This window comes from Patiria miniata, unplaced genomic scaffold, assembly GCF_015706575.1.
Source record: "Patiria miniata isolate m_02_andy unplaced genomic scaffold, ASM1570657v1 HiC_scaffold_27, whole genome shotgun sequence".
Taxonomy (NCBI): domain Eukaryota; kingdom Metazoa; phylum Echinodermata; class Asteroidea; order Valvatida; family Asterinidae; genus Patiria; species Patiria miniata.
In genome coordinates this window covers 5,949,251-5,973,843 of record NW_024037066.1, presented here as the reverse complement: position 1 = coordinate 5,973,843, position 24,593 = coordinate 5,949,251, and the positions used below count along the sequence as shown (strand labels likewise).

Here is a 24,593-nt window from a genome sequence, read left to right as displayed (position 1 = left end):
TTTTTTAACCTGATTTTTTGCTTCAAATGTCGGCTGATGACTGCAAATGGTGCCCGACTAAACTTAGTGCAAATATATGGGAGTCCAGAGAGGCCACATAAAGCTTATTCTCGACCATAACCCAATCTAAAAATACGTTAAAATTGTGCAGCAGCAGGATTCCAGTCAAACCAGTGAGTTTGGCGGTTTTGAGACATCATCTTTTATTGAAAAAAAAACTTTTTCATTTTGCCGACGCGCATGGCTACGGCGACGCGCGCGCATACCAGAAACCGGAGACTTTTTTTTTTTTGGCCTAAACCCTCCAAAACCTCGTGGTGAATTTTGAAGGATCTAGGAGTTCTTATGTAAAAGTGTCCTCCACTACGACACACCAAAACACAACACATCAGTAAAAAGCACCAAGTCTTGATGGCCAGACACAAAGCAATTTGTTTTCTCTTTCCTTTTAGGAAGTCTGCAGACTCGGTCGTCATGATTCATAGTCCAGGTAGGACGTTGGCACGAAGCCTTCGTCGTGTCCCTTCCTGACCCGGGTCCAGCCGTCACCGGTGTCCTCCTCCATGACGTCTAGTACATCGCCTATCTCCATGCTTAGAGAGTTCTCATCCTCGCCTGGGAAGAGAACATTTGTAAGCAAAGACGTGAGCAAAATAAGATAAAAAGACGATTTGAGAAAATGTTTATGACATTTGAGTTTAGGAAATTTTAGTGGCTGATGTGCCACTCTTGTGTGCAGTGGCAGAATTCTAAATATGAAGGGTGTTCTTGAGCAGGACACTTTACCGCAATTGCTAACTCTACAAGTAGGAACAAATGGGGACTGAAAACACATGAGATCGTGGTTCTTGTGTCCTCCAGCGAGACACTTTACTGCAATTGCAAACTATAAAAGTAGGAACAAATGGGGACTGAAAACAAATGAGATCCTGGTGCTTGTGTCCATCAGCAAGACACTTTACTGCAATTGCAAACTATAAAAGTAGGAACAAATGGGGACTGAAAACAAATGAGATCGTGGCGCTTGTGTCCATCAGCAAGACACTTTACTGCAATTGCTAACTACACACACAGGAAAAATTGGGATCAGTGAGGACAGAAAACCAGTGAAGGGAGATCGTGGTTCTTGTGTCCTTCAGCAAGACACTTTCCTGCAATCGCTTACTCTCTGGGCTGGAGAAGATGTAAGATGGTCAAGTAAGAGCAGAGTTGGATATAACAAAGATCGACACATAATCAACAATCCAACATTTATTTCCTCGCACTTCATGAAAAAAATTTTTATGAAAGAATTTTGGAAGGATAGAATTATCCTTCAGGAAGAAAATTATAAATGTCTTGGCACGTGACTTAGAAAAGAACCGGCACTCACTGTGAAACGGAAACTTGGCTTTGACTTGCGGATGATCTTCAAACTCGTCCTCCAGGTCTTCATAAAAGCTCTCTTGTCTGGAAGAGACAGGACTGGAATGAGAGGGAAAAAAGAGAGAGAAGATACGTTAGATCAGGTCAAAGGTCAAGGGTTGTCAGCAGAGGTCACGGAACTGGTATGCTGGAATTTTCAGCACAGTTTGTCAGTTTCAATGTGCATGATTTGCCAAGTTTTGCCAAATTAATATTGGGCCACATAAGTGCCTAGGGTAAAGGGAGCGCGATGCCAATTTATTTTTAAATAAACTGAGTGGCATAATTAGCCTCACTGTCGTTTCTAATTTAACTGTTTTCACGAACTGACACTCAAGCATGATGCGGCAATACAGAATGGAGAAAAACAGTTTGAAAGGTTTGACACAAATTTAATCTATCTTGTGTGATTATACAAATTTTTAATTGAAAAGCGATTCAATTGGTAAAATTAAGATCAGTGTCAGTTCGTGAAACCAAAAATGCACGGGGTGCGCTCTAAAAGTGCCGCACTGTGGAGGATGTCAGTTTGTAAAACCCAAAATATCCGGTTCTGTAAATTTGCGCGTGTGCAGCGCTAGTCAGGGTCTGGCTGTGTTAAGGAAACAAACTCCACATCAAGTCTGAGACCCAGACTACCCTAACCTTGTCAGGCTTTCCCCTGGTGACAACGCGTGGTCGGTGGTGTCCTCGTTCCGCGGCAGCTCTCGCGACGGGCTAGACTGGTTGGAGCCCGACCGCTGGTCCTCAAAACCTGCCTCCCCTCCTTTCTCCAGGCTGTGGGTGGAGCCGGCCTTCATGCCGCCCGCCCTGTCCGCTATGGGGGTGCTGTGGGGTGTGGCTTGGGGCGTGCCCTGGGGCGTGCCCTGGGGTGTCCCCTGGGGCGTGCCCTGCGGGGTGAAGGGTTTGCCCTCAGCTGTCGCCATGTAGTTCTGTGATAAAAACGTGGTAAGAATCTTGTTAACGATATGAACATGAATATGACACTAAGGATTGTGGTGATTTCGGTGTTGGACGATTTTTATTCACCCTTTTTCTTTCTAAATGGGTTCATTTCTCAATTCGTCCAAAATCACAGACACTCAGTGATCACCTTTTGATTAGTAGCAACGGGCAACCAGCTAAAATGCCACATTTACAAGTTATGACTGGTTCACCGCCTGATTTTGCTGTTGCAGTCTAAACGTTCAGTGACCACAACAACAAACGTTAAGTCAAAAAACGAGCTAATTTGTAAAAATCCTTATAGGCTCGTTACAACATAACTACGTTCTCAATACTGTAAAGCACGTGCAAGCAATACGTTCACGCAATATGTCCTTCTCTAAATCAGTGCCATATTGACTTCTTGCACACAGTCCATCATACTACCAAAAAAAGCACATCAATGAAACTATGATAAAAATATCACAGTGCATGCAACTAAACATGTATGTTTCCAAAATTTGTCCATACAAAAACATCACATGTATGCTGTTGCATTTAAAAAAAAACATTCATAGACAACAGCGCTACAACACTTTCTCTTCAAAATAAATCATGAAAATTCTTAACAGCAGTCTATCATGCAAGATGCAATCACAGAAGAGATTGATTAGAAGTAAAATATATTCCATGAAAACAAGGAGAATGCATTGAATGGATGTATTTCGTACTCAATGACCATCATCTATCCCACAAACCTAAATGGAACAACAGTATGGCCAGCATTAAGGGTGTGTTCGGTTGAATCTGCTCATGGAATGCAATACACATGCCCTAACGAACTAATGTAAAAAGGTGTTAGGCTAAAATTAATAATAAAACAATCAGCCAACGATATGGGAAATCGTCTCGGAAAAATTCCATTCCCCATGTATCAATTTTCTGTTAGAGGAAAAACAAGAAGTTGTAAACTGCAAGCATTCATACACAATGCAAAATAAATCTCTGCATCACAATAGAAAGTAATAAACAAAACAAAAGGGAGACCAAAAAAAAAATGAGTTAAAATGCTAACAATGCAACAACTTAAAATTTACTGACACTGCTGCAAAGAATGTCTTTTTAAAAGTAAACATGCTTGACAGAATGTCAACAAACCATGCGGCTAAGAAACAACAAAAAAACAGCAGGTGGCTCACTCCAACAAATCCACACCGGTTTCGGCAAACATTTCTTGCAATTTTTATTTGAATGCGCTGATTTCCCTTGGCGACCATTTAAAAAGAAATGCTTACTGGTTAAAAAAAAAATACCCAGTACCCCCACTGTATCTAATTTTTATTGTTTACTTGTTTTCAATTTAATAGAACATCATTGGCTGATAATGGAGAAGGTAAAAAAACAAAACAATCCTAACAGAATTTCTTCCACTAGGTTTGTACTTGAATCCAACTTTTTAACAAAAGCCAACATTTGGAAGTGCTTTAAATTGCAGTGATTTTATAAGTACATGTATGTCTTGTATGCAATATCTTTCGCTTTCGTGGGAATAAATATGTGCTTGACCGGTTAAGTGCGTTTAAAACGTGCTTGACTGGTTAAGTACATTTAAAACGGACGCTGATAATGTTCGGCTCCAGCCATCATCCATGACCATGACCCTAGCCGGTTTGAAACATGCTTGTTTATACCAGCCAAGCACATATTTACAAAAATGTATTCCCATTCATAAATACCTCTCGGTCAAAAAGTAAAAAATTCACATTATTTTCCAACGATTTTGTTCAACGATTTTACCTCATGTTTTGTGAAACACCCCTCCTGCCAGGTCTATGGTATGTGCTTACTGCTAAAACAATCTCATTTTATGAAAATAGCTCGCGCACGGCTCGTACCGTGCGATGTGGCGCGGAATGCAATGGTGCAGAAATAAAGTGTTTGAACCAGTCGGTGTTTTATCAACCGTTGAAAACCACCTACGTGACGGGCTCTCAACCGATAGGAATTAGTAAACTCTCTTCAGTATTTATGAATGAGGTTTAAGTGGATTTTTTTTTCAGAAACAGTATCGTGAAAAAGTTCAGCTCAAGTGGAAATATGAAAACAGGCAGAAATGATCCAGAGACTGAACAACGGAATAGACAGAAAATGCCTCTGTGTGTTTCTTTTCAAATGATGGAAATGTTGATCGTCTTGAGCATGCTCAAGGGCAAAGCATTCAGACAGAAACTGATGAAGTGTCACTGTAAGATGAGGACAGGTTTGAAAATGCTTTCGAGTAAAGAATTCCATTCTTATAACAAAAAGATGCAGCATCCTGATTTCTGACAGACAGCGAGGTCAAAAGATTTAGAATTCTACATGAGTTTATGAGAAGCAAACTCCAAGTACTAGCTCATGACATCCCTGTTTTATGAATGGTAATTTTTGTTTTGTTGTTTAACCCCAGCACTCTATCACACCTTTCTTGGTGCCATTTTTGTGTGGCACGTCGGTGACCTCGCAAATCTAAACTACCTAGGATATCCCACATGCAGAATCCAGATATTGGTAACTGCTAACCTGACAAGGCCCAGGTACAGGATTAAAAGATTTCACCAAATGGAATCTACATGTACAATGTAACATAGAATGCACAATAAGCTGAAATTCAAGTAGGAAAAAAATGTTGAGCTCAGTGGAGAGTTAGAAACTAATGTCAGTTGACTATTGCTGTAAGCTTTATGTGTTTGAAAATATCTGTGTAATCCAGGATGGCAATATTTTTTTTACAAAGCATACTTTAGTGACGTTAAGCGAGGAACAAAAAATGGCCGCCATGGAAGTCAACAGCGCATTCAAGGCAAGGCATGAGTACCGACTGGTCGGCCCCAGTACGGGGCCCGATACTTACACTATTCGACGGTAGTGAGTTAGTCTCTTTATGACTATACGCTGTATAGCCCATGAACTTCTGCGTGGACACAGAATGGAAAAGAGTGGAGGGATTAGCAGCTACAAGGGATTACGTGATCGGATGAGCCACTGGATCAGTCTGAGAAGATTAGGGACCAGATTCAGGGATTAAGAACCATCATTGTGTTTATTTATCCTGAGCCGGTTTGGAGAAAAAAAATCCCGGAAAACCCAAAACGTGCTGAAACTTTTTTGCAACTTAGGGTAAATTAACAAGTCACATAGAGTGATTATATGATCGGAAGAGTCACTGGATCAGATCACGAGGATTAGGGACTAGATTAAGGGATTAAGTACCATCATGGTAGTTAGATATCACAAGCCATTTGGAAAAAAAAACATTCCAAGAAAATCCTAAACTTGTTGAGACTTTTTTTTTCAACTTAGGCTAAATTAACAAGCAGATATTAACAGGATACAAATATTACTTGGATCTGTTTCAGAACCCATGCAGTAAAAGCTTTCAAATGAGGCTGTGTAGGGTGGACCCACCCTAACGAACTTAAAACTTTTCAAAACAAGGCCTGCAAATGATCCAAATAACCAATACATCTATCCAATACTAGTTTTTAAAAAAAGTCTGGGTAATTTTTTTTCTCTGCGAGAGAGTTAGAAAGTAAACAAGATCATGCACAGATCAGAAATGATGCGATGTAGAAAAACAACAACAAATATTGACAGATCTGACAACACAACTAACTGATTGGCAAAGATAAAGAAATGATGAAAACAAATATCAAGTGGTGTAGAAAATATATGGCTCTATGAAAGATGCAAGTTCTTTTAATAAATTAATTTTCTCTTCGAATTAATATTTCTTACCTAACTTACAATGTAAGTCTCAGTACTGTTTTTATTCGAAACTACTTCGTGAAAATTTTTTTGTTGATTGTTGCAAACATTGTTGATCTTCTCCAATGGAGAACACATGTGTAAACGTCTTTAAGAAGTTTCAACTGAGCCAAGGCTTACGAGTTCCTGAAATCTTCTAAGTAAAAGTTAACATAGATGCTTACCATTTTACAGACATTTTATTGCCAAACGTAAGATTTTTTTTTTTTAACAATAAGCGTCAAATTCCAAGGCGGGTAATGTACTTTAGTTTGTGTAACGGTTACCGAAAATTCTATACTCCCTAAAAAAAAGTGGGAAACTGTAAGCAGAAATTTTTTAAAGATAAATAGATCGGTAAAATTTGCACTTTAGAAGGTCTACGAAACTGGCCCCCCAGATACATTCTGTGACCCAATGTGCTAACAGCAGGCCAACCCTGGAAACACGCTTAGCATGGATGCCTTGAAATCACTCTATTTATGCTAAGCGACATGACTGCAGTGCTGCTAGGGGACTATTAACACCAGGCCAACTTGAAATCTCGCTTAGCCTTGATATCTACCCGTTTATGCTTAGGAACGTTTTCCACTTGTATGACCTCTTTGTTGCTTCGCGCTTACCGCAGGCCCGCCTGGAATCTCGCTTAGCCTTGATGCACTGGAATCTCCCCATTTGTGCTTAGCATCACTTGCATCTAAGAAACTTGCTCCTTGGACCATCACAGCGCCGCTACGTGCTTACTGCAGTCCAATCCCGCTTACAATTGTGACCAGTTGACTTAGTAAGTCCGTGTTTTATCATTGAAATGTGTTCCATACTGGCTATTTATTTTGCAAATGGTTATGGTATTTCTTATTTGGTCAACACCTGTCAAAACTGGGGTAATATTTTTTGTTCATATATAGTAGCAGTTAAGGCCAAGTTCAGGCAAGGACCATTAGTCGACTAGTGGTTGATTTGTGACGTACCTTACGCATGCGCACTGATAGCAACGTGCGAACGTCTCTAGTCAAACGATGGTCAAAATGTCATCCAAAAGTTCTGGATCCTGGCTCTCTGCTAGCGTTATGAATGCGCGCGGCTATTGGTTACCAGCGAAGCAACCAACCCCAGTAGGCTGGTTCCAAATAGTCGACTAGCGTAGCCAACCACCGTCGACTAGACAGAGTTCGGGCAAACGTTAGTTAACCATTGGTCAACTATAGTCCTTGCGCGAACTTGGCCAAAGTTGCTGTGGGTTTGAGATTTCATTGATGTTCACCACAAAAGAAATTGGCAGCTGTGTTCCCATTCCCCAGTACAAGCATTCTTTAAATTGTACCTTGTAGACTGGGTATAAAAAGCCTTGCAAAGGGACCAGCGTGTTTGATTCAGTTTGGCTTACCAAGTGGTCTCTATTGGGGGGTGGCTCGGGTACAAGTAGACAGCAGTTATAGACATTCATGAACATGTTCAAGCGCCCACCAACGCTTGGTGGATGCTTGAATATGGTACAGCTACTTATTGATATCAATTTACATTAAAGGTATAGTCCATCATTTGTAATTTGTGCATTTTGTTCGTTTGAAGCAACAATAGTGCTCAAATTCTAGAGAAGGGTGCTGAACAGCTAACCTGATGAAGTTTCAGCTCAGCTTCAGCTGTATATTTTGAGAAAACAACATTCTAGGATCTCGATTTCAAATCAAAAGTTGCTGAATCATGTTTTGAATTGGGCCTGAATTCAGCCCGCGAGACACGTTCTCACTGAGCCGATTGCAGCTACGCGATGTCGCGCATCGATCCAACGAATTATAGCAACCGCACGCGCGTGTGCGTCGTGCCAATGCTCGCGCGCACTTCCCCTATTGAAAAAAACGAACTACTAACGGAAATTGCCAACGGTGCTTCTTGAGACGCACTGTTGGAAAGGCCTCCTTTTGTTGATTTCTTCAAAATGACAGCTTGCCAGAAAGAATAATTTCACAGGGAGTTTAGTCCCCTTACTATCTTCCAACCAAGTATGTTTTTCAACAATAAATATGCCAGTTATTTTTTGGATAGCTGCAAATGATGGACTCTGGCTTTAATACATACATCATGTTTTATCTTCAAGCAAACTTGAATCCTCGATCCTGATTGGTCGATCCATGGCAACAAGCCGTGCTACATATAACCATACCGCATGGCCACGGTCCATACCGCACTCCGAGTATTGCGCTATTCTAAGCCTACGTGACGCGATTAGTGCTGCACAATTCACTGTGAATTCAAAAGTTGTGCGTAGGTTGCGTGTTCCAACTTTACTGTGCGTCAAGTTTGCTTGAAGATAAATTCGTTATCGCGCTCGTGGAACACGGAAAATGTAGTGCGTCTGTGTCCCACATACCACTCGGCCTTCGGCCTCATGGTATGTGGGACACAGACGCACTACATTATTCCGTGTTCCACTCGCGCTCGCAAGATAACTAATAATATCCCCAAGGAGGGGATGGGTTGGTCAAGGCTTACTTGGTACTTTTGTAGCTCAAGTCGCAGTGAGTCCAGCCTTGCTCCTATCTCCATCAGTTGTGGCTCTAGTGATGCCGCGTCTCCTAGGCTGGGGTTTTGGGAGTACACATCCCTCATCTTCAGCACTGCGTCCCTGCGTGAGAAAACCAGGAAGGAAAGGTCAGAGGTCATGAGGTGTACAGCTTTCCGAAACGGAGGCTTCGCCTACAGCTTTGACCTCCCGTCTGGTTGCAGAATTATATCTAAGCCTCTGCTGGCAAAACCTAATGGTAATACACAAAATGTTTGAATAAAATGTGGGGTTTTGCCCTTAACCCAACATATTTTTTTGCCATGTATTATAAGATTTGAAGGATGATCCTGAACAAGGACATACGTTATTTAATATCATTATTTCTGATAATGAAACCAAGGATTCCTGAAAAGCGCCCCAGGCACTGTAGCTCGCAAGCCTGAAAAACCCTGTAGAGAGGAGACAATGAGAAGAAATTACAGTTTTAGAGGTGGGAGGAAAACCCCGGGGGAATATTCTGAGGAAAACCCAGGGAATCAGGCAGGGACTAAAAACCCGATCAACATGTTGGCCCAGGCGGGATTCGAACCCGGGTCACAGCAGTGGAGGGCGAGAAAAAAACCGCTGTGCCGACCTGACTCCCCCTTGACTTCAATATGTATTAACATACTGAACCAGAACACCCCCCCCCCCCCTCCCAGTAAGGCACCAAAGGAGGAACAAGCTGGAATTGCAGCCTAGCTTCTGAATGGCTTTTTTTGCCATTCACTTCAATAGCTTCTTACTTGACTTTAGACTGGGTGGCTGATGACGAGGTAGGGTTTGTATTTCTTACTTGGATTTGATTTCCGATGACACTTTCTCTTGCAGCTCATCAATTTTCTTCTGGAGTTCGCGCTTTTGTTGAGCAGGCTGCAAATGGCTGAAGTCTTCTGATGGTTCCGGCTGAGAAGAGAAACGAGGACAAGGAAAACATCCCAACTTAGAGAAAAGGTATTTAAATAAAACAATTTAAAAAAAAACCCACCATTTTCCCAAACACAATTCCAATTTGCTTGCCTGTGCTATATATAATTTTGCAAGGGCCTTTGCCATCACCTATGTTTGCAGTGCGATTTAAATGCAGTTGAAATTTGTCAAATGTATAGACAGCCTTTGGTTTTTCAATGCATTAGTTTGTGCATACTATGACTAAAGTATATTGAAGCAAAGCAGTGTTGAAGCAATCAAACAAACACCATTATTTTGACGCTATTAAAAACAAATTTTTTGCCAGAGATATTGCAGTCTTCCCAATGGTTGTATGGAGAACAACAATTGTGTGCTGTTTACAATAGTTGTCCAAAACAAAAGCTGAACATGTGTAAATAGTCTGACTACTGGAGAAAAAAACCCCACTTTTTTCATGAAATGGACAAGGTTGATGCAAGCGCCTCATGCAAAATACTGTGAACAGGCGGCTAGCCACAATAAAGTCAACAAAATCCTCAAAACAAAGTCTTTAAGAAGAAAAGGTGAAGATATAAAGAACGAGAGAGAAAGAGAATCTGAGCAAAAGGATTGCAAGGAAAACTAGCAGGACAAGGTCAATTACAATGTTAGTTTGTAAGTGGAAAACATACAGAGGAAGGTGTACAAGTTACATGTTAAGTCAGAATTAGAAAGTGAAAAATAAAAAAACTATGGGAAAAGAATATGGTAAAAGCGAAGAAAGGGATGGTACTCTGAAAGGTCCTTGGTTGGCTCTTCTCCTAAATACTCCGCGGGGGAGTTTAACAGGAGGCCAGAAAACACCGGGGCAAACCCCTTCTCTTAGCGATAAGTGTTGATGGGTTCTTTTACGTGCATTGGATTACACAACACACGGGACCTACGGCTTTACGTCCCATCCGAAGGATGAAGCAATAATGGTTAAGTGCCTTGCTTAAGGGCACAAGTGTCCACCCGGCGGGCTTGAACCCACGCCACTGTTGCCTCTGAAACACCAGAGCATGAGTCCAGTGCTCTTAACCGCTAGGCCATGACACTCCACACTTAAGATACACGTATGTGATAAGAAGGAAGTTATTCAAGAAAAACATGGGTACCACAGGTAATGGGAATCAGTAGTTGAAAGAAAAACAAAATGACAAATTAAGTCAACATTGGCAAAGAGAATATAAGTGCTGGGAGAAGAAGGTCACAATGCAAATTACGGACGCGCATTTTGGAATAATTTAGTATTCGATTATTCTAATTTAGACTTGATCGAGTGTTCGACTCTACGACTTGTGCCGATCAAGTTTAACACGTGCCAGCTTAAACTTGCCACTAAACGTGATTTGCCTAGGCAAATTGACAAATAGCTTATTAAAATAATACACAGAATGGGTAGCGGACTGGCTGATATTTGACCAATTTAAAAAAGAAAAGAAAAAAAGAAATTCGTGCTGGAAGCTCTCAAATAATGCACAAAAGTGGCTTTCGACAAAAGTGTGGCATTTCACAAACAGAAACCACGCAACTTATATGATTAAAGATAACCTTATTGGCTTTATTCATCATTTGCACATTTTTTTCAAATACCCTCGGTATCTGATCCCAAAAAAAATGCCATTCTGATATTGCCTGCTGATCGCACAATCGAATATTCAGTATATTTGGCACATCCCTAATGCAAATTAGGGAAGGTGAAAAAGAACATGACCAAATACGGAAATTAGAGGAAATCAAAGTATTTCGAAAGTTTGTTAGTTAAGGAAAGAGGCTTCAGGTAACAGACAGTTAAGGAGCTGACAAGAACATCTTCAAGGAAAAGGGAAAGTTAACGAGAAATAACAAGAATTGAAAATAGAAAGGAGAAAAACAGATTTGAAGATAAATTCACATTTTGCAAAGACATTTTTTCAACACTTCAAAACAATGATCATGCCTTGAAAATGCATTTTCTTTCCCTGAAATCTTGGATTCTATGAATGTTCAGCAAAGAGGGACATTGTTAGTCATGCCAAGATGCGGTTAGTGCACTTTTGCAGCGATAAAAGCATGCAAAGCATTTTTTCCAAAGGAACAACACCCAGTTAACAACGATTACATATTTTTTATAAATCCCAAAAGAAACAAAAACAAAAAATACATACTGTGAGAATAGTTTCATTCAAGTTACAAGTGATATCATGCAAATGTGCAACGTTCATGCGTCATGGGAAAATAAAATCGTTCGTATCATTTTTTTTTTCAAATGTAAAAAGTGCCCTAAATATCCGACACATAGACAGTACAGCTAATGGTTAATCAAATGTGTTAAAATGGTTGTTATTTTTTGCACAATAACCAGCCGCCATCTTTGACATGTTATCTGAAGCCCTGATGTCGACCACAGTGAAAACCACAAGCACATGATGAGCACCAGACTATTTTGAACTTCATAGGCGTGCGTGCTAGGAAATTAAATTGGTTACTATATGACCATGTTTTTAAATAAAAAGTGGTTCAAATGGTCCCCCCCCCCCCGAAAAAAAAGTTGATATTTTAAAACTAAAATCATTAATAATTTGCTAACTAGTGCCTACTGTAAACTTCTCAACTCAACAACAGCTACACAGTCTAGGTGTGTGTGAACGGCAAAACGATCGGTGTTACATTCTACAGCCTGTCTAAAAAAAAAAATGGTACAATCGAAAACAATTTTTTTTTTCAATATTAAATCTCAACATAAGTAAGTCGTTTTGAGTATCACATTAAAGACAAAAGACCAGGCTTTCCAATACTTTATGTTTCATCTCATTTGCTTTTGTCAATCCAGAGATAACTCCAGTTTACTGCGGAACACAAAAATCGAGTTTGTTTCTTTTGCCAAGTTGCAATCTTTTGTGAGCTTCAAGACAGCATGGCACAGTACTCAAAACAACTCTGCCCATGCATAAAAGTGGCACAAAATGGATTTTGGTGTATCACACTAAATTGATTATATCTCTGAATTGACAAAAGCAAATAAGATCAAACAAACACTATTGGAAAGCCCAGTCTTTGTTCTTTAATATTATGCCAAGTAAGAATGACTTATTTTGAAATTTCATATTTAACCAATTTTTTTTCTGATTGTACCATTATTTTTAGACAGGCTGTACTAAAAACTACACGTGTAACAGTGCAATGGTCAGGATACATGGGGCATGTACATCACAAAAAAAATAGAATATCTCTAATTGAGAAATTTCTGATTTGAAATTTGTAATCTTGTGAACTTTATACTGACAGAGGTGGTTGGGCAGAATGGAGACTGTGCTTGTAAAAAGCTGCAAAGGCAATTTTTAAAGGCACATATAGGATCATTTGCTTTTCATGCATTTTGTTCGTTTCCAAAAATAACAGCTCTCAAAATCCAAAGATGAATGTTTAAGCACCTAACCTGTTGAAGTTTCAGCTCAGTGGATATTACACTTTTTTGAGAAAACAGTGAAAAACCGTGCACGACCTTTTGATCAGATCACGAAACACGATTTCTTCAACAGAACTCTATATTTTAAAAAAAACCAGTCAATTGACTGATTCATTGTCGGCAATCACCTACATTTCTTGATTTTTTCTAAATGACAGCAAGCCAGACGGAATAATTTCACGGGGTGTTAAGAGCCAGTACAATCTTTAATCCAAGTAAGCTTTTTGATAATTCGGTAGGGTACCTTTGGGATAAATGCAAATGATCCTACATTGTATGCCTTTAAAGGAGGGGTGTTTAGGTAGAGAACGGGTTATTAATGGGTGAGGGGGGTTCCATTGTTTTTTTCCATTGTTGCTTTTCTACTTCTGAAACCCCCATTACACTAGCGCTACACAGCTTTCTCAGAGACTATTTGTTGTTTTGTTGCATTTTGATAGAACTGCGGGTGCCCTTGGAAGACGGCAAATAACAAAAGCAAAGCTTGAGCTTTTTTTCCATTTCTCTTGTACTTTTTGGGAAAATAAACAGGTGCACAATCAATGCATTAAACCCTGGTATATTAACACGGCCAGAAGGCAGGATAGAGGACTATTTAGGTTTTTGCAAAAGCGCTTGTAGAGGGTTTAGCATGGACAAATACACGTCAGGATTGCAAATTGATGCATATTGCGGGAATGGATATTCTAGGAATATAATAAAGTTTTAGTTCAAGGATCTCATTAAATAATTCAAAATTTCATACCAGTATCCGATGATCAACCTTATCAATTTGTGAAATTATTTTCAAAAATCTCATTACTTTCATAAACATTATGTCGGCCGTACGTTTTTTGCCTCAAAATGCATGGAAAAAAAAGCATGCAAATGGACTTATGACAGATGGTTTATAACTCTAAAAGCTTTTATTCCGGGGGTAAAAAGGAGGGAAAAAATACGGCAAAGTGTGGTTTAGGACATTATGACCCAAAAGGTAAGGCTCTGAGAGATTTGAAAACATTTTTTTTTCATATACGTAGTCGGTCTTCAAGCTTGCAAACATGTCATTCCACGACAGAATTTCAATGAATGTACACCCGATTCCCGGCCGCTAACAACCACACAGACATAAGCTACACCATGAATACTCGGTCATTTTGGCTGAATATCATTCTGCTCAAAAGAATTGTGGGACACAGGGCCTGAATCCCCCCCCCCCCCCAAAAAAAAAAAACCCCAGTTGCATCTAAGAACACGTTTGAGCACGAACTTTGGTTAACCAAATTTTAACTAACTTCACTTTTATAACCAAATCTAGTCTGGACCAGCCTATTGTGGTCAGTTATGTTGCTAGTAATCAATGGACCATTACGACCATGTCACTGTACACCCACGGTGGCCCCCTGCAATGGCGAAAGCATTGTGCTAGCTATTGTTCAGATAATCTGCCATCCAACTGCTGTTTTGTACAATAGCTGGCTCAATGCTTTATCCATTGAAGGGGCCTCCATGAATATACAGTGATTGTGTGCATCTACAGCCAGGAGCATCATAATGCACAACAGAAGCCAGGGCTGAAAAGTTTTGCGTTGACATTTTGACCTTAATTTGACCAAAGACTTGAGCGCTTTCAAATCAGCGCTCAACGTACGTTACGAAATCACCAAGTAGTCAACCAACGATCCTTGATTGAAGTTGTCCTAGCGCGCGTAAATGCCATGTACTGTTCGCTGCATTTAGACACATCTATCCCACAATGCTTTGTACTAAAACAGTATTCAACCACAATGACGGAATCCACGGCATTTTTTTTCCACCCGATGAAAAAGCAACAATGCAATACCACCAAGAGCTGAAAAAAGGTGAAAAATGAATGCAATGCAAAAAGAGGGTGCAAATATGCAAAAGGGGGAAAAAGGGAGGGAAAAAAGAGAAAAACAGAAGGGGGTGTGGTTTATATACCTTCCGCCTAAAGGACGGCGTGTGCGGGATTTTTAACCTGCGTATGCTGCCGCGCCCCAACCCATCTTCGTCCTGCCACAGAGGGGGGATAACAACCAAAGGGAACAGCGAAAAAAATTAACACAGCGGTCAGCATCAGGATCCAATTGGAAGGAAACAAAGAGAAAGAAGACATCAATGTGGATAGAGATGAGGAGGGAGGGGTGGGGCTTGGGGTATGAGGAAGGAGGAGGGAGATGGGAATGACTATATTCCTACTGATGAACTGTCTCACATCATCTTTCACAAATATTTAAGATGTTTGGGAATTTAACATTTCACTTATTTATTTATTTATCCATTTATTTATCAGACTGAGGAAGGCTTTATTTGTTAAAAATCCAAACACAAGTGTATGGCGACTTTATGACATCTCGCAAGAACGTATTTCATGAGGTAATTTTCACATAGCATTTGAATATCCGGAAATTTAAAACTAGACATAACTTTTTTATCTTCGGTCTGGTCAGTCAAAAAGTCTTCCGAATTTGAAAACACTTATTGGTTCAATTTATGAGTAATTTATGAGTAAGTGCAAGTAATTTATGAGTTATGTGTTGATGACAACTTCCTTTAAAGCCTAAACTTGAAAAGTTTATAAAATTTGAAACCGTAGAACAAAAATTAGAATAGAGAGTGTCTAATTTTGATCAACCATGGATCTTATTCCAGATGCATAGTCTTAAAAACTCACATGGATAAGACCGAGACTAAGAATTGTTTAATTCAACATGTGTTAGAATCTACTGGGGTCTCAACATGCAGTTTTGAACATGCGCATCACATAACACTATGCTAATCAAGAATAAAAATGGTGGGAAGGCTCAGTTAGGCCACACAAAAAAAGTCTCCGGTGTCTGGTATGGAGCTTGCCCAAAAAGTGGTGCGGCGACGCGTTTTTTTTTTTTTTTAACCTGATTTATTTGCTTCAAATGTCGGCTGATGACTGCAAATGGTGCCCGACTAAACTTAGTGCAAATATTATGGGAGACCAGAGAGGCCACATAAAGCTTATTCTCGATCATAACCCCATCTAAAAACACGTTAAAATTGTGCAGCAGCAGGATTCCAGTCAAACCAGTGAGTTTGGCGGTTTTGAGACATCATCTTTCATGGAAAAAAAAACTGTTTCATTTTGCCGACGCGCATGGCTACGGCGACACGCGCGCATACCAGAAACCGGAGACTTTTTTTTTTTGGCCTTACAGTTAGTACATGTATTTCGATTTTAGTGTCAGTTTGCACACATGATGACATGTGCAAGAAAGTTGGACTGGTCAAAAGATATTGCCGTCATTCTGCACCAACATTCACAAATATCATGGTCGCCCAGGGATGAAGTAAAGACAGAATTGTACAAAATGCGTAAAGATAAAATGGGTTACCTTGGGAACTTGTGGAACACTCGAGAATGCCTTTTGGTTTTGGGGTTTTTTCCCCCAAGATTGTGGTGGAATAGATGGGTATAAAGTGAACATATGAATGGATGGACGATGGCAGTGATGTGGGATGGCGAAGGTGGTGGAATTAAAGGGATGACAAGTCAAATGGTATAAAAAAATAGCAAACTGTAAAAGTAACAAGAACGGTTTTGGTCTGTTGTAAAAAAAGGGAACATTAGCATTCTGTAAATAAAAGGAAATTTGATCATGTAAAATATTTGAGATGAGGTAGGCATTTGTTGTTTATTAACAAAACGTTATGCACTTCTGTGAAACAATTAATTTTTATTAAATGAATCTGCACAACATTTTGCTGGTCAGATTTTAACTATATTTAGGCATAACCCAACCAAATCAAGACATCACCAAAAATTCTGCTTCACCCCAGCAGATATGTTCCTTTGTTTTTCTTCAGATTGTTATTAAATAATTTCTTGAAGACTTTTCAAAAGTGTCCTGAAAATGTCCGTAAAAGAAAAGCCTTTGTAAATATTAGGTCCTCAATATTGATTCTCTCCTAGAAAGGCAAATTACCAAATTTATATTTTTGTCCTTCACTATTTGCAGAATGCCAATGCTCCCTTGGTTGGTGGAGCAAAAGAAATCAACATTAGTTCACTTGTAATAATACAAACAAAACCCTTCAAATCCAATTAAAAAGTAAGCTGAAGAAAAACTAACAAAAAATATACACAGCATAATTAGCTTAACAAGCATTTGACGTCCAATCAAGAAAAAAAAAATCATTAACAAAATTGATAAAAATAACATTAATAGCCAAGCTAATTCTTGTGAATGTGTATAATATCGACACAGCTGGCTTCAATGCATGCAAATATTAATGTAAGCGTGTGGCATCTATAACGTTATTCACACCATTAGTTTAATGCTAATGCTGCCACTCACTCTAATACTGGTGTTTCCGTAATTTGCACATTTTGTTGAAAAAAAGGGTGCCGAAATTCTCCCATTTTCTTCCCTTTTAATTAATGAGGCGCTAACCCTTTTCATAGCTTGGCTTTCATAAAATGCAATGAAAGTCTGTCTTTCAGTAATTTTTTAATCTTTAATCGTTCAGAAGTAACGGCGTCGATACTTTCTGCACACGATGCAAAGGTCAATTGCACCAACTCCTACCAGTCAACACTGTACTTGACAACACGCAACACAATGCGGTAAATAGACCCGAGATATCAATGACACTTGTTGGCTCTCGACCCCACTTGACTCCCATAAGAAAGCAAACGTGCAAACAAAGCATGTCGTGATTACGTTTCAGGCCTGACCCTAACCCTGCTACATGCAACAGAAAGCAACAATGATAAAAGTTGTTGCATACTGTTACATTTAGCAGGCAACCCAAGTCCCTGTGTTTTGTTGCGTCTTGTTGCATTTAGCAGGGCAACTGCTCATAGTGCCAAGGCGATACAACAGAATCCACTGTTGCATCTGGTTGCATTTAGCAGGGTAACTAACTGCTTGGAGCCAAGGCTACTGTGTATTGGGGAGCACTTTGCAATGCAACAGAAACCACTGTTGCAGTTTGTTCATTTAGCAGGGTAACTTTTCATAGTGCCAAGGCAATACAACAGAATCCACTGTTGCATTTGGTTGCATTTAGCAGGGTAACCGCTTGGAGCCAAGGCTGCTGTATACTGGGGAACACTCGCAATGCAACAGAATCCACTGTTGCAGTTTGTTGCATTTAGCAGGGTAACTGCTTGGAGCCAAGGCTGCTGTATACTGGGGAGCACTTTGCAATGCAACAGAATCCACTGTTGCAGTTTGTTGCATTTAGCAGGGTAACCGCTTGGAGCCAAGGCTGCTGTATACTGGGAAGCACTTTGCAATGCAACAGAATCAACTGTTGCAGTTTGTTGCATTTAGCAGGGTTACTGCTTGGAGCCAAGGCTGCTGTATACTGGGAAGCACTTTGCAATGCAACAGAATCCACTGTTGCAATTTGTTGCATTTAGCAGGGTAACCGCTTGGAGCCAAGGCTGCTGTATACTGGGGAGCACTTTGCAATGCAACAGAATCCACTGTTGCATCTGGTTATGTAGGGTAACTGCTTGGAGCCAAGGCTGCTGTATACTGGGAAACACTTGGCAATGCAACAGAATCCACTGTTGCAGTTTGTTGCATTTAGCAGGGTTCTCATTTCAGTTGTGCTGGATATCGTTGCATTTAGCAGGGAACATAAAGAAAACCTGATGGGGGTTAGGGTTAAGCACCACCCCAGACAATTTCTGTCCTTTCAATTTGACCTTTGCATTAGATGCAGAAAATCTCGTAATTTTTTTTTTTTTGGCAGGTGGAAAGAAGCCCACTTATCGCTTACTGCAAAATTAAAAGAAATAACCTGCTGCACTAGTCAACATAGGCATTTGAACATCTCGGTATCAAGCTTGCATGTTTTCTTCGACTGAAACTAGTAAAAGCCCTCTGCAACACCATAAAAGCTCAAAAAGCAAAATATATGCCAACTACCCGCGGGAGCAAATGCAAATCAGCCTTATATACAAAAGTTTCAAAAATTGTAAAATAATTTTGGTCAATCAGGCTTCCATGATTTTTTTTCAGAATCTAAAGAGCATTGCAGCTGTTTTATTTGCTTAAATATATTGCTGCGTTGTGTTCCATTTAATTCAACTTAAAAAAGAGCAAAACAATCATTTCCCTCTTGTATTATTATGGCTTAAGGTCGAGCATTCAACTACAGGAGCTTTCCAACAATAAAAAACAATTGTGATGCTGCTTTCCTAGCAATGTTTTGTTTATTTTTTTATATTTCATTTATTACTAATATTTTTGTTTTGTTTAGTTTGCTTTCGATTTTTTTTTTGGTGGGCTATCAATAAGCTCTTTCTACAATAATCCTCTGTACTGATGACGTCACACTTTGTGCAACTTTCCTATGGAGCCAGTGGGGGCCCAGGGTCCACTGAGCACCATAGGAAAGCACACATGTAAACAAAGTGTGACGTCATCAGTACAGAGGCTTATTAATTCTTCAGGACTTTGCCCAAGTTTCTCTCTGACTAATTTTAGCACCTTGCTCTTTTTTTCTTTTCTTTTTTACATCCATCACCTTAAAGGAGCAGTACCTGCCTCCTTTTTTTTTGCACATCCATACCTTTGAAAAGATCTTGAGCCCCCGCCTGGCTTTCTTTGTCTTTCCAGATATGGTGCCCCCCGAGCTGTTGGCGCTGGACACGCTGTTGCCTGAGACCGTGTCCGGCTTGGTCTCAGGTTCCTCCTTGGGGGGTTCGTCTAGATCCATCATCTGGAAGTCCTCAGGCGGTACCAGACCCGACTTGTACTTTATCGTGACCTTCTTGGAGTCCTGTTGAAACCAAAAAAAAAATGTTTTGTGAGGAAACAAAACAAGGCAAGTCATGTAAAGCTGGTCCCGGAGTGCACAGAATTCGAATCAATTCAGGAGATTCACAATGCAGTGCGCCACCAAGAGTTTGCCATGGAGAGTCTATTTTTCAACTTTACGGTCGACAAAACATGGCCCATTTGAACGAGTATCAGTAGACAACGTGAGCTAATTTGTTATAGACTGGGGCACAGCGTTCTGCCACCTTACAAAACACATCATATTGATAAACAAAACAAAAAAAGGGCAAACAGATACTCCAATCATACGCTTACAAACCAATGACTGGAAAAACGAACAATTTCAAATGTCCCGCGCTGCGAATTTGTCAACCATCTCCCACAATGCACTGGGAAAAATGAACTCTCCATGGCAAACTCTTGGTGGCGCACTGCAATCGATACTCCAATCATACGCTTACAAAACCAATGACCGGAAAAACGAACAATTTCAAATGTCCCGCGCTGCGAATTTGTCGGCCATCTCCCACAATGCACTGGGAAAAATGAACTCTCCGTGGCAAACTCTTGGTGGCGCACTGCATTGTGAATCGCCCGAATTGATTCCGAATGGCTATTCACTGGAAGTCTTTTCAGGCATCTGGTGTGCACAATGGGTCGGATTAAGCCCTTTATGGGGTAAACCTATAAGACAGCACTGCCCGACTCTCCAGCCAACAACCATGCTAACACAAGTGACAGTCGGGGAGTCAGTCAGTCAGTCAGTCAGGTACTAAGAGGACGCTAGGCTGGGCCTTTAGGACCAGTCAAAAACAAATAGTCTGGTTCCCTGACCTGACAATTCCGGACGCCCTGACGTCTAAATTGTAGGTCAGGTAACCGCCACCGGGCTAAAAATAAACATGATGGCTCTTTTTCAAAGCTTCGTTTCCAGTTTGGCTTTATCATTAAAAGGTTTTAATGTTGAAATCATATTTTAAAATCACTTGCTTCATATATCATACAGGTTTATATTTCTGAAAGAAAACATTGACTGATGTTGAGCTGGAATCTTCAAAGTCAGGAACCCATATAGCAGGCGAAGCCGAAATGAAGACGGCTCTATGCTTAGCACATATTATTACCTCGTTTTGGCTGACATTTTCAGCGTGTTGTGTAATACAGTCCAGGCATTTGCCAATGATGGGCAGCACATTGCGATGACATTGGGCATATTCCTTGTAGTACTCGCTGATCTTCATTATCCTCCTCTCGTCCATCTCTTGTAGTTTCTGGAAGGAAATTTAGAGGAAAAATAATTGAAGTTAACGCCAAAAAATAAAAGTCTCCGGTTTCTGGTATGCGCGCTTCGCCGTAGGCATGCACATCGGCAAATGAAAAAGTTGTCTTTTTCAATGTAAGATGATGTCTCAAAACCGCCAAACTCACTGGTTTGACTGGAATCCTGCTGCTGCACAATTTTAACGTGTTTTTAGATGGGGTTACGATCGAGTATAAACTTTATGTGGCCTCTCTGGACCCCCATATATTTTGCACTAAATAATAGTCTGGCACCATTTGCAGTCATCAGCCGACATTTGAAGAAAAAAAAGTAAAAAAAAAAAAAAAAAGCTGCGTCGCCGCACCACTTTTTGGGCAAGCTCCATACCAGAAATCGGAGACTTTTTTTTTTTGGCCTTATGTGGATTCCCTTTTCGATTCCAACAAGTACATGTATGTATGTTGAAACAGAAGCAAATACACCTCAGAAACTAATGACAGTAGAACTCTCGAGTAGAAAGTAGAAATCTGAGTGTTTGGACAGACAAGAAAACTGAAAATGTCCAAAAAATGGGTTTGGTTTATACAGTGACTTCTATCAACCCTAAGTCCCTACTGTCTTTTACTAAGTACTCGACCAAGTCCGCCAAAATCCATCAATCACACTGCTTCCAATGCATGCTTTGCTCTAGGCCTCTAAGCCCAAGTCCATCATACTCCATCAATATTTAGTCCAACCTGGTCTGCAGAACCAAGTCCCCTTAAATCCACCAAAATGAGGGGATGGATTTTGATGGAGTTGGGGAGATAAGGGTTAAAGAGTCTGCTTCACAAAATGCTTCAGGCCCAATTCCCTCAAAATCCACCACGAATCCACCACTGGTATAGGTGGATTTTGATGGTACTCACGACTTGTCCACCAAAATCCCCCCAAATGGGAGGATGGATTTTGATGGAGTTGGGGGCAGGGACTGGGGTGGGGATGGGGTATTGGTTGTTGTCTAATAACTTACATTAAAGACGCCGGGTAGTTGATTGTAGTAGTGGTCCTGTTGGTCCTTGTTTGTCTGAGCCAGCTGCAGGATATACTCATTCTTTGCGTCCTCTCGTTGTTGGTCCTTCTGCGTCATGTTGCTCTTGCTCTGTACATTCATTCCAAAAAAAAAAAATCAAAATAAAAACATTGAAATTTCGTGGCTAGGTCTTACAAAGCTTGCCAGTTCAAATTTCCACAGCCCAACTGCTTAACATTTAGCAGAAATGTTGCACCAATGGTTGCACAGATGGGCTCACATAAAGAAAAGAAGGCGGCTCTTGTGGACGGAGAACTAGGAAAGACGTTTTCCTGTTCCAAGCCTTACATGTAAACTATATAACTCAATAAGTAAGATTTGAGGCTTTGCATGGTGGAGATACTAAATAATGAAAGGTTTGCGGAAACACCATGTGCGAATAATTTCTCAACTAAGAGAATGGTTCTGAAAAGAACCAGAGGTATAAACTCTCCTGAAGACGGTCAGAGCATACTGACCGGAACGTCGAGTTTATACCTCTGGTTCTTTTCAGAACCATTCTCTTAGTTGAGAAATTATTCGCACATGGTGTTTCCGCAAACCTTTCATTATTTATATAACTCAAACTAAAATACTCCAAAATGTGTACAGCTTAAATGGATCTTTTTATCATTTAGATCCATGTTGCCTTACCTTGTGCAGTTGAGCCCTACTTTGATTGAGGTCACTTTCCACCTTTTCATACTGTTGCTTGGCAGCGATGAATGAGTTATACGCCTGCCTGTAGGAGTCCCTTGTCTAGGTAAAAAACAAATTGATATATGAACTAAGCACAAATTAGAGGCAAATCAATTTTGAATTTAGCAAGCCTAAAGCAGTAAATGCGGGGGGTGGGGGTGGCATTCGCCTTGAAAGAAGAGTACTAGGTGGATGCGGTGCTGGGTAGTATTACGTTGTAATTACTCCCTGATCCTCAGACTAATAGGGAGTAGCAGGCAGGGCAGTTGGGGCAGAACTGGATTGGATTAGCGTAACATCATGACTTTCGTGTTGTCACCTCACTCCCATGATTACGGTGTCCGACCATACGTGATGGTACGTCGGTTCCAATCCCCAGGAGGGAACATGGTGTTTGTGTTCTCGGGCAAGACAATTTACTACAATTGTGCGGTGCTCTGACACATTGGTATTATGCGCTCCAATGGTATGTCAAGACTCCGTGCGTTAACAGTAGGTGGCGCTTTGCGAGCACTTTCAAGAGCACTATGGGAGGGACAAACCGCCAGCGTACACTGGTTTGCGCATATGGCGCGCAGTACGCACAACTAATCTGAATATGCCCCAGACATACGGTCAAATGCCCATCCAAGTGGTCTCCCCCAACCCTCTCTCTTTGTGACAATTCAGCCGATTCACAACGCAGAGGGCCACCAAGAGTTTGCCACGGAGAGTTACTTTTCCCCAGTGCATTGTGGGAGATGGTTGACAAATTCGCAGCACAGGACATTTGAAATTGTTAGTTTTTTCGGTCAGTAGTTTCATAAGCGTATGATTCAAGTATCTGTTTACCCTGTTCTTTTTATCAATATGGTGTTTTTTGTAAAAAGCGGCAGAATGCCATGCCTCAACCTATAACAAATGAGCTCAGGTTCAAATGGGCCATGTTTTGTCGACCGTAAACTTGAAAAATGGACTCTCCATGGGAAACTCTTGGTGGCGTACTGCATTGTGAATAGCCCGAATTGACGGGGGTTACGAGCTTTTGTGACCAACCTGGTCCATCTTCTTGATGGATCTGTCCTTGGCCGCCTCCTTGGCCCTGGCATCCTGCAGCAGCTTCTTGCGCTCCTGCTTGAACTCCTGGATAGCCGTCTGCACCTCCTTGGTGACCCGGGTCATTAACCCCTCGGCTACCAGGTCATGCTGGTTGGCCACGCCCTGCAGCTCCGTCAAGATGCTCTTGAAAGACGTCACCGTCGAGAATCTGTGGGAAGGGGAATCATGCTGCTGCTTAAGCACTATTTCATGGCATCATTAGCCTGGGCCCAATTTCATAGCGCTGCGTAACAGTTAGCAGAAAAGTTGTGCTTACTGTAGCAAAAAATCATGATGTTGCGTAAGCACTATTTCATGGTGTGGACGTGCTAACGGTTCCGCACACATGGAGATTTCTATTCTTACGTCACTGATTTAAGCAACTGTTTTACCTGGGGTTAAGCATGCTTAAATTGCTGTTGCTTACTGCTTACAGTCTCTATGAAAAAGACAGAGGCTATGTAAGCACAAAATTGACCGTTAAGTTGCGCTATGAAATTGGCCCCTGGTCACAAATAGAATTGCTAGCCAATGTACAAATCGAGTCACAAGTAACAACGGAAGCAAAGTTAACAAAGGACTGTCTTCGTCACAAGGCATTTGACTTGGGACTGGATGACTTGTGACGCACTTGTGATAGACTTGTGATGGACTTGTGACGGACTTGTGATGGACTTGTGATGGACTTGTGATAGAGT

At 40.7% G+C, this 24,593-nt stretch overlaps 1 protein-coding gene across 4 annotated transcripts in view; it reads right to left on the bottom strand.

Moving 5' to 3' along the window:
• Nucleotides 1–239: 239 nt before the first annotated feature.
• Nucleotides 240–24,593, bottom strand: part of LOC119734169 (cdc42-interacting protein 4 homolog) — a 50,012-nt gene continuing 25,658 nt past the window's right edge. Inside the window, exons 4-15 of one of the 4 annotated variants that reach the window (XM_038207517.1) lie at nucleotides 23,854–24,064; nucleotides 22,774–22,878; nucleotides 22,081–22,209; nucleotides 20,932–21,078; nucleotides 19,599–19,808; nucleotides 16,406–16,435; nucleotides 9,456–9,565; nucleotides 8,608–8,740; nucleotides 5,222–5,281; nucleotides 2,050–2,336; nucleotides 1,373–1,464; nucleotides 240–615 (exon numbers count right to left, since the gene is read on the bottom strand). In XM_038207517.1, the coding sequence (XP_038063445.1) occupies nucleotides 473–615; nucleotides 1,373–1,464; nucleotides 2,050–2,336; nucleotides 5,222–5,281; nucleotides 8,608–8,740; nucleotides 9,456–9,565; nucleotides 16,406–16,435; nucleotides 19,599–19,808; nucleotides 20,932–21,078; nucleotides 22,081–22,209; nucleotides 22,774–22,878; nucleotides 23,854–24,064 (1,657 nt within the window). In that variant the 3' untranslated portion in view covers nucleotides 240–472. Of the gene's footprint in view, nucleotides 616–1,372; nucleotides 1,465–2,049; nucleotides 2,337–5,221; nucleotides 5,282–8,607; nucleotides 8,741–9,455; nucleotides 9,566–14,981; nucleotides 15,054–16,405; nucleotides 16,436–19,598; nucleotides 19,809–20,931; nucleotides 21,079–22,080; nucleotides 22,210–22,773; nucleotides 22,879–23,853; nucleotides 24,065–24,593 lie in introns of all 4 variants that reach the window. The other 3 variants (XM_038207516.1, XM_038207519.1, XM_038207518.1) reach the window with 3 other exon arrangements.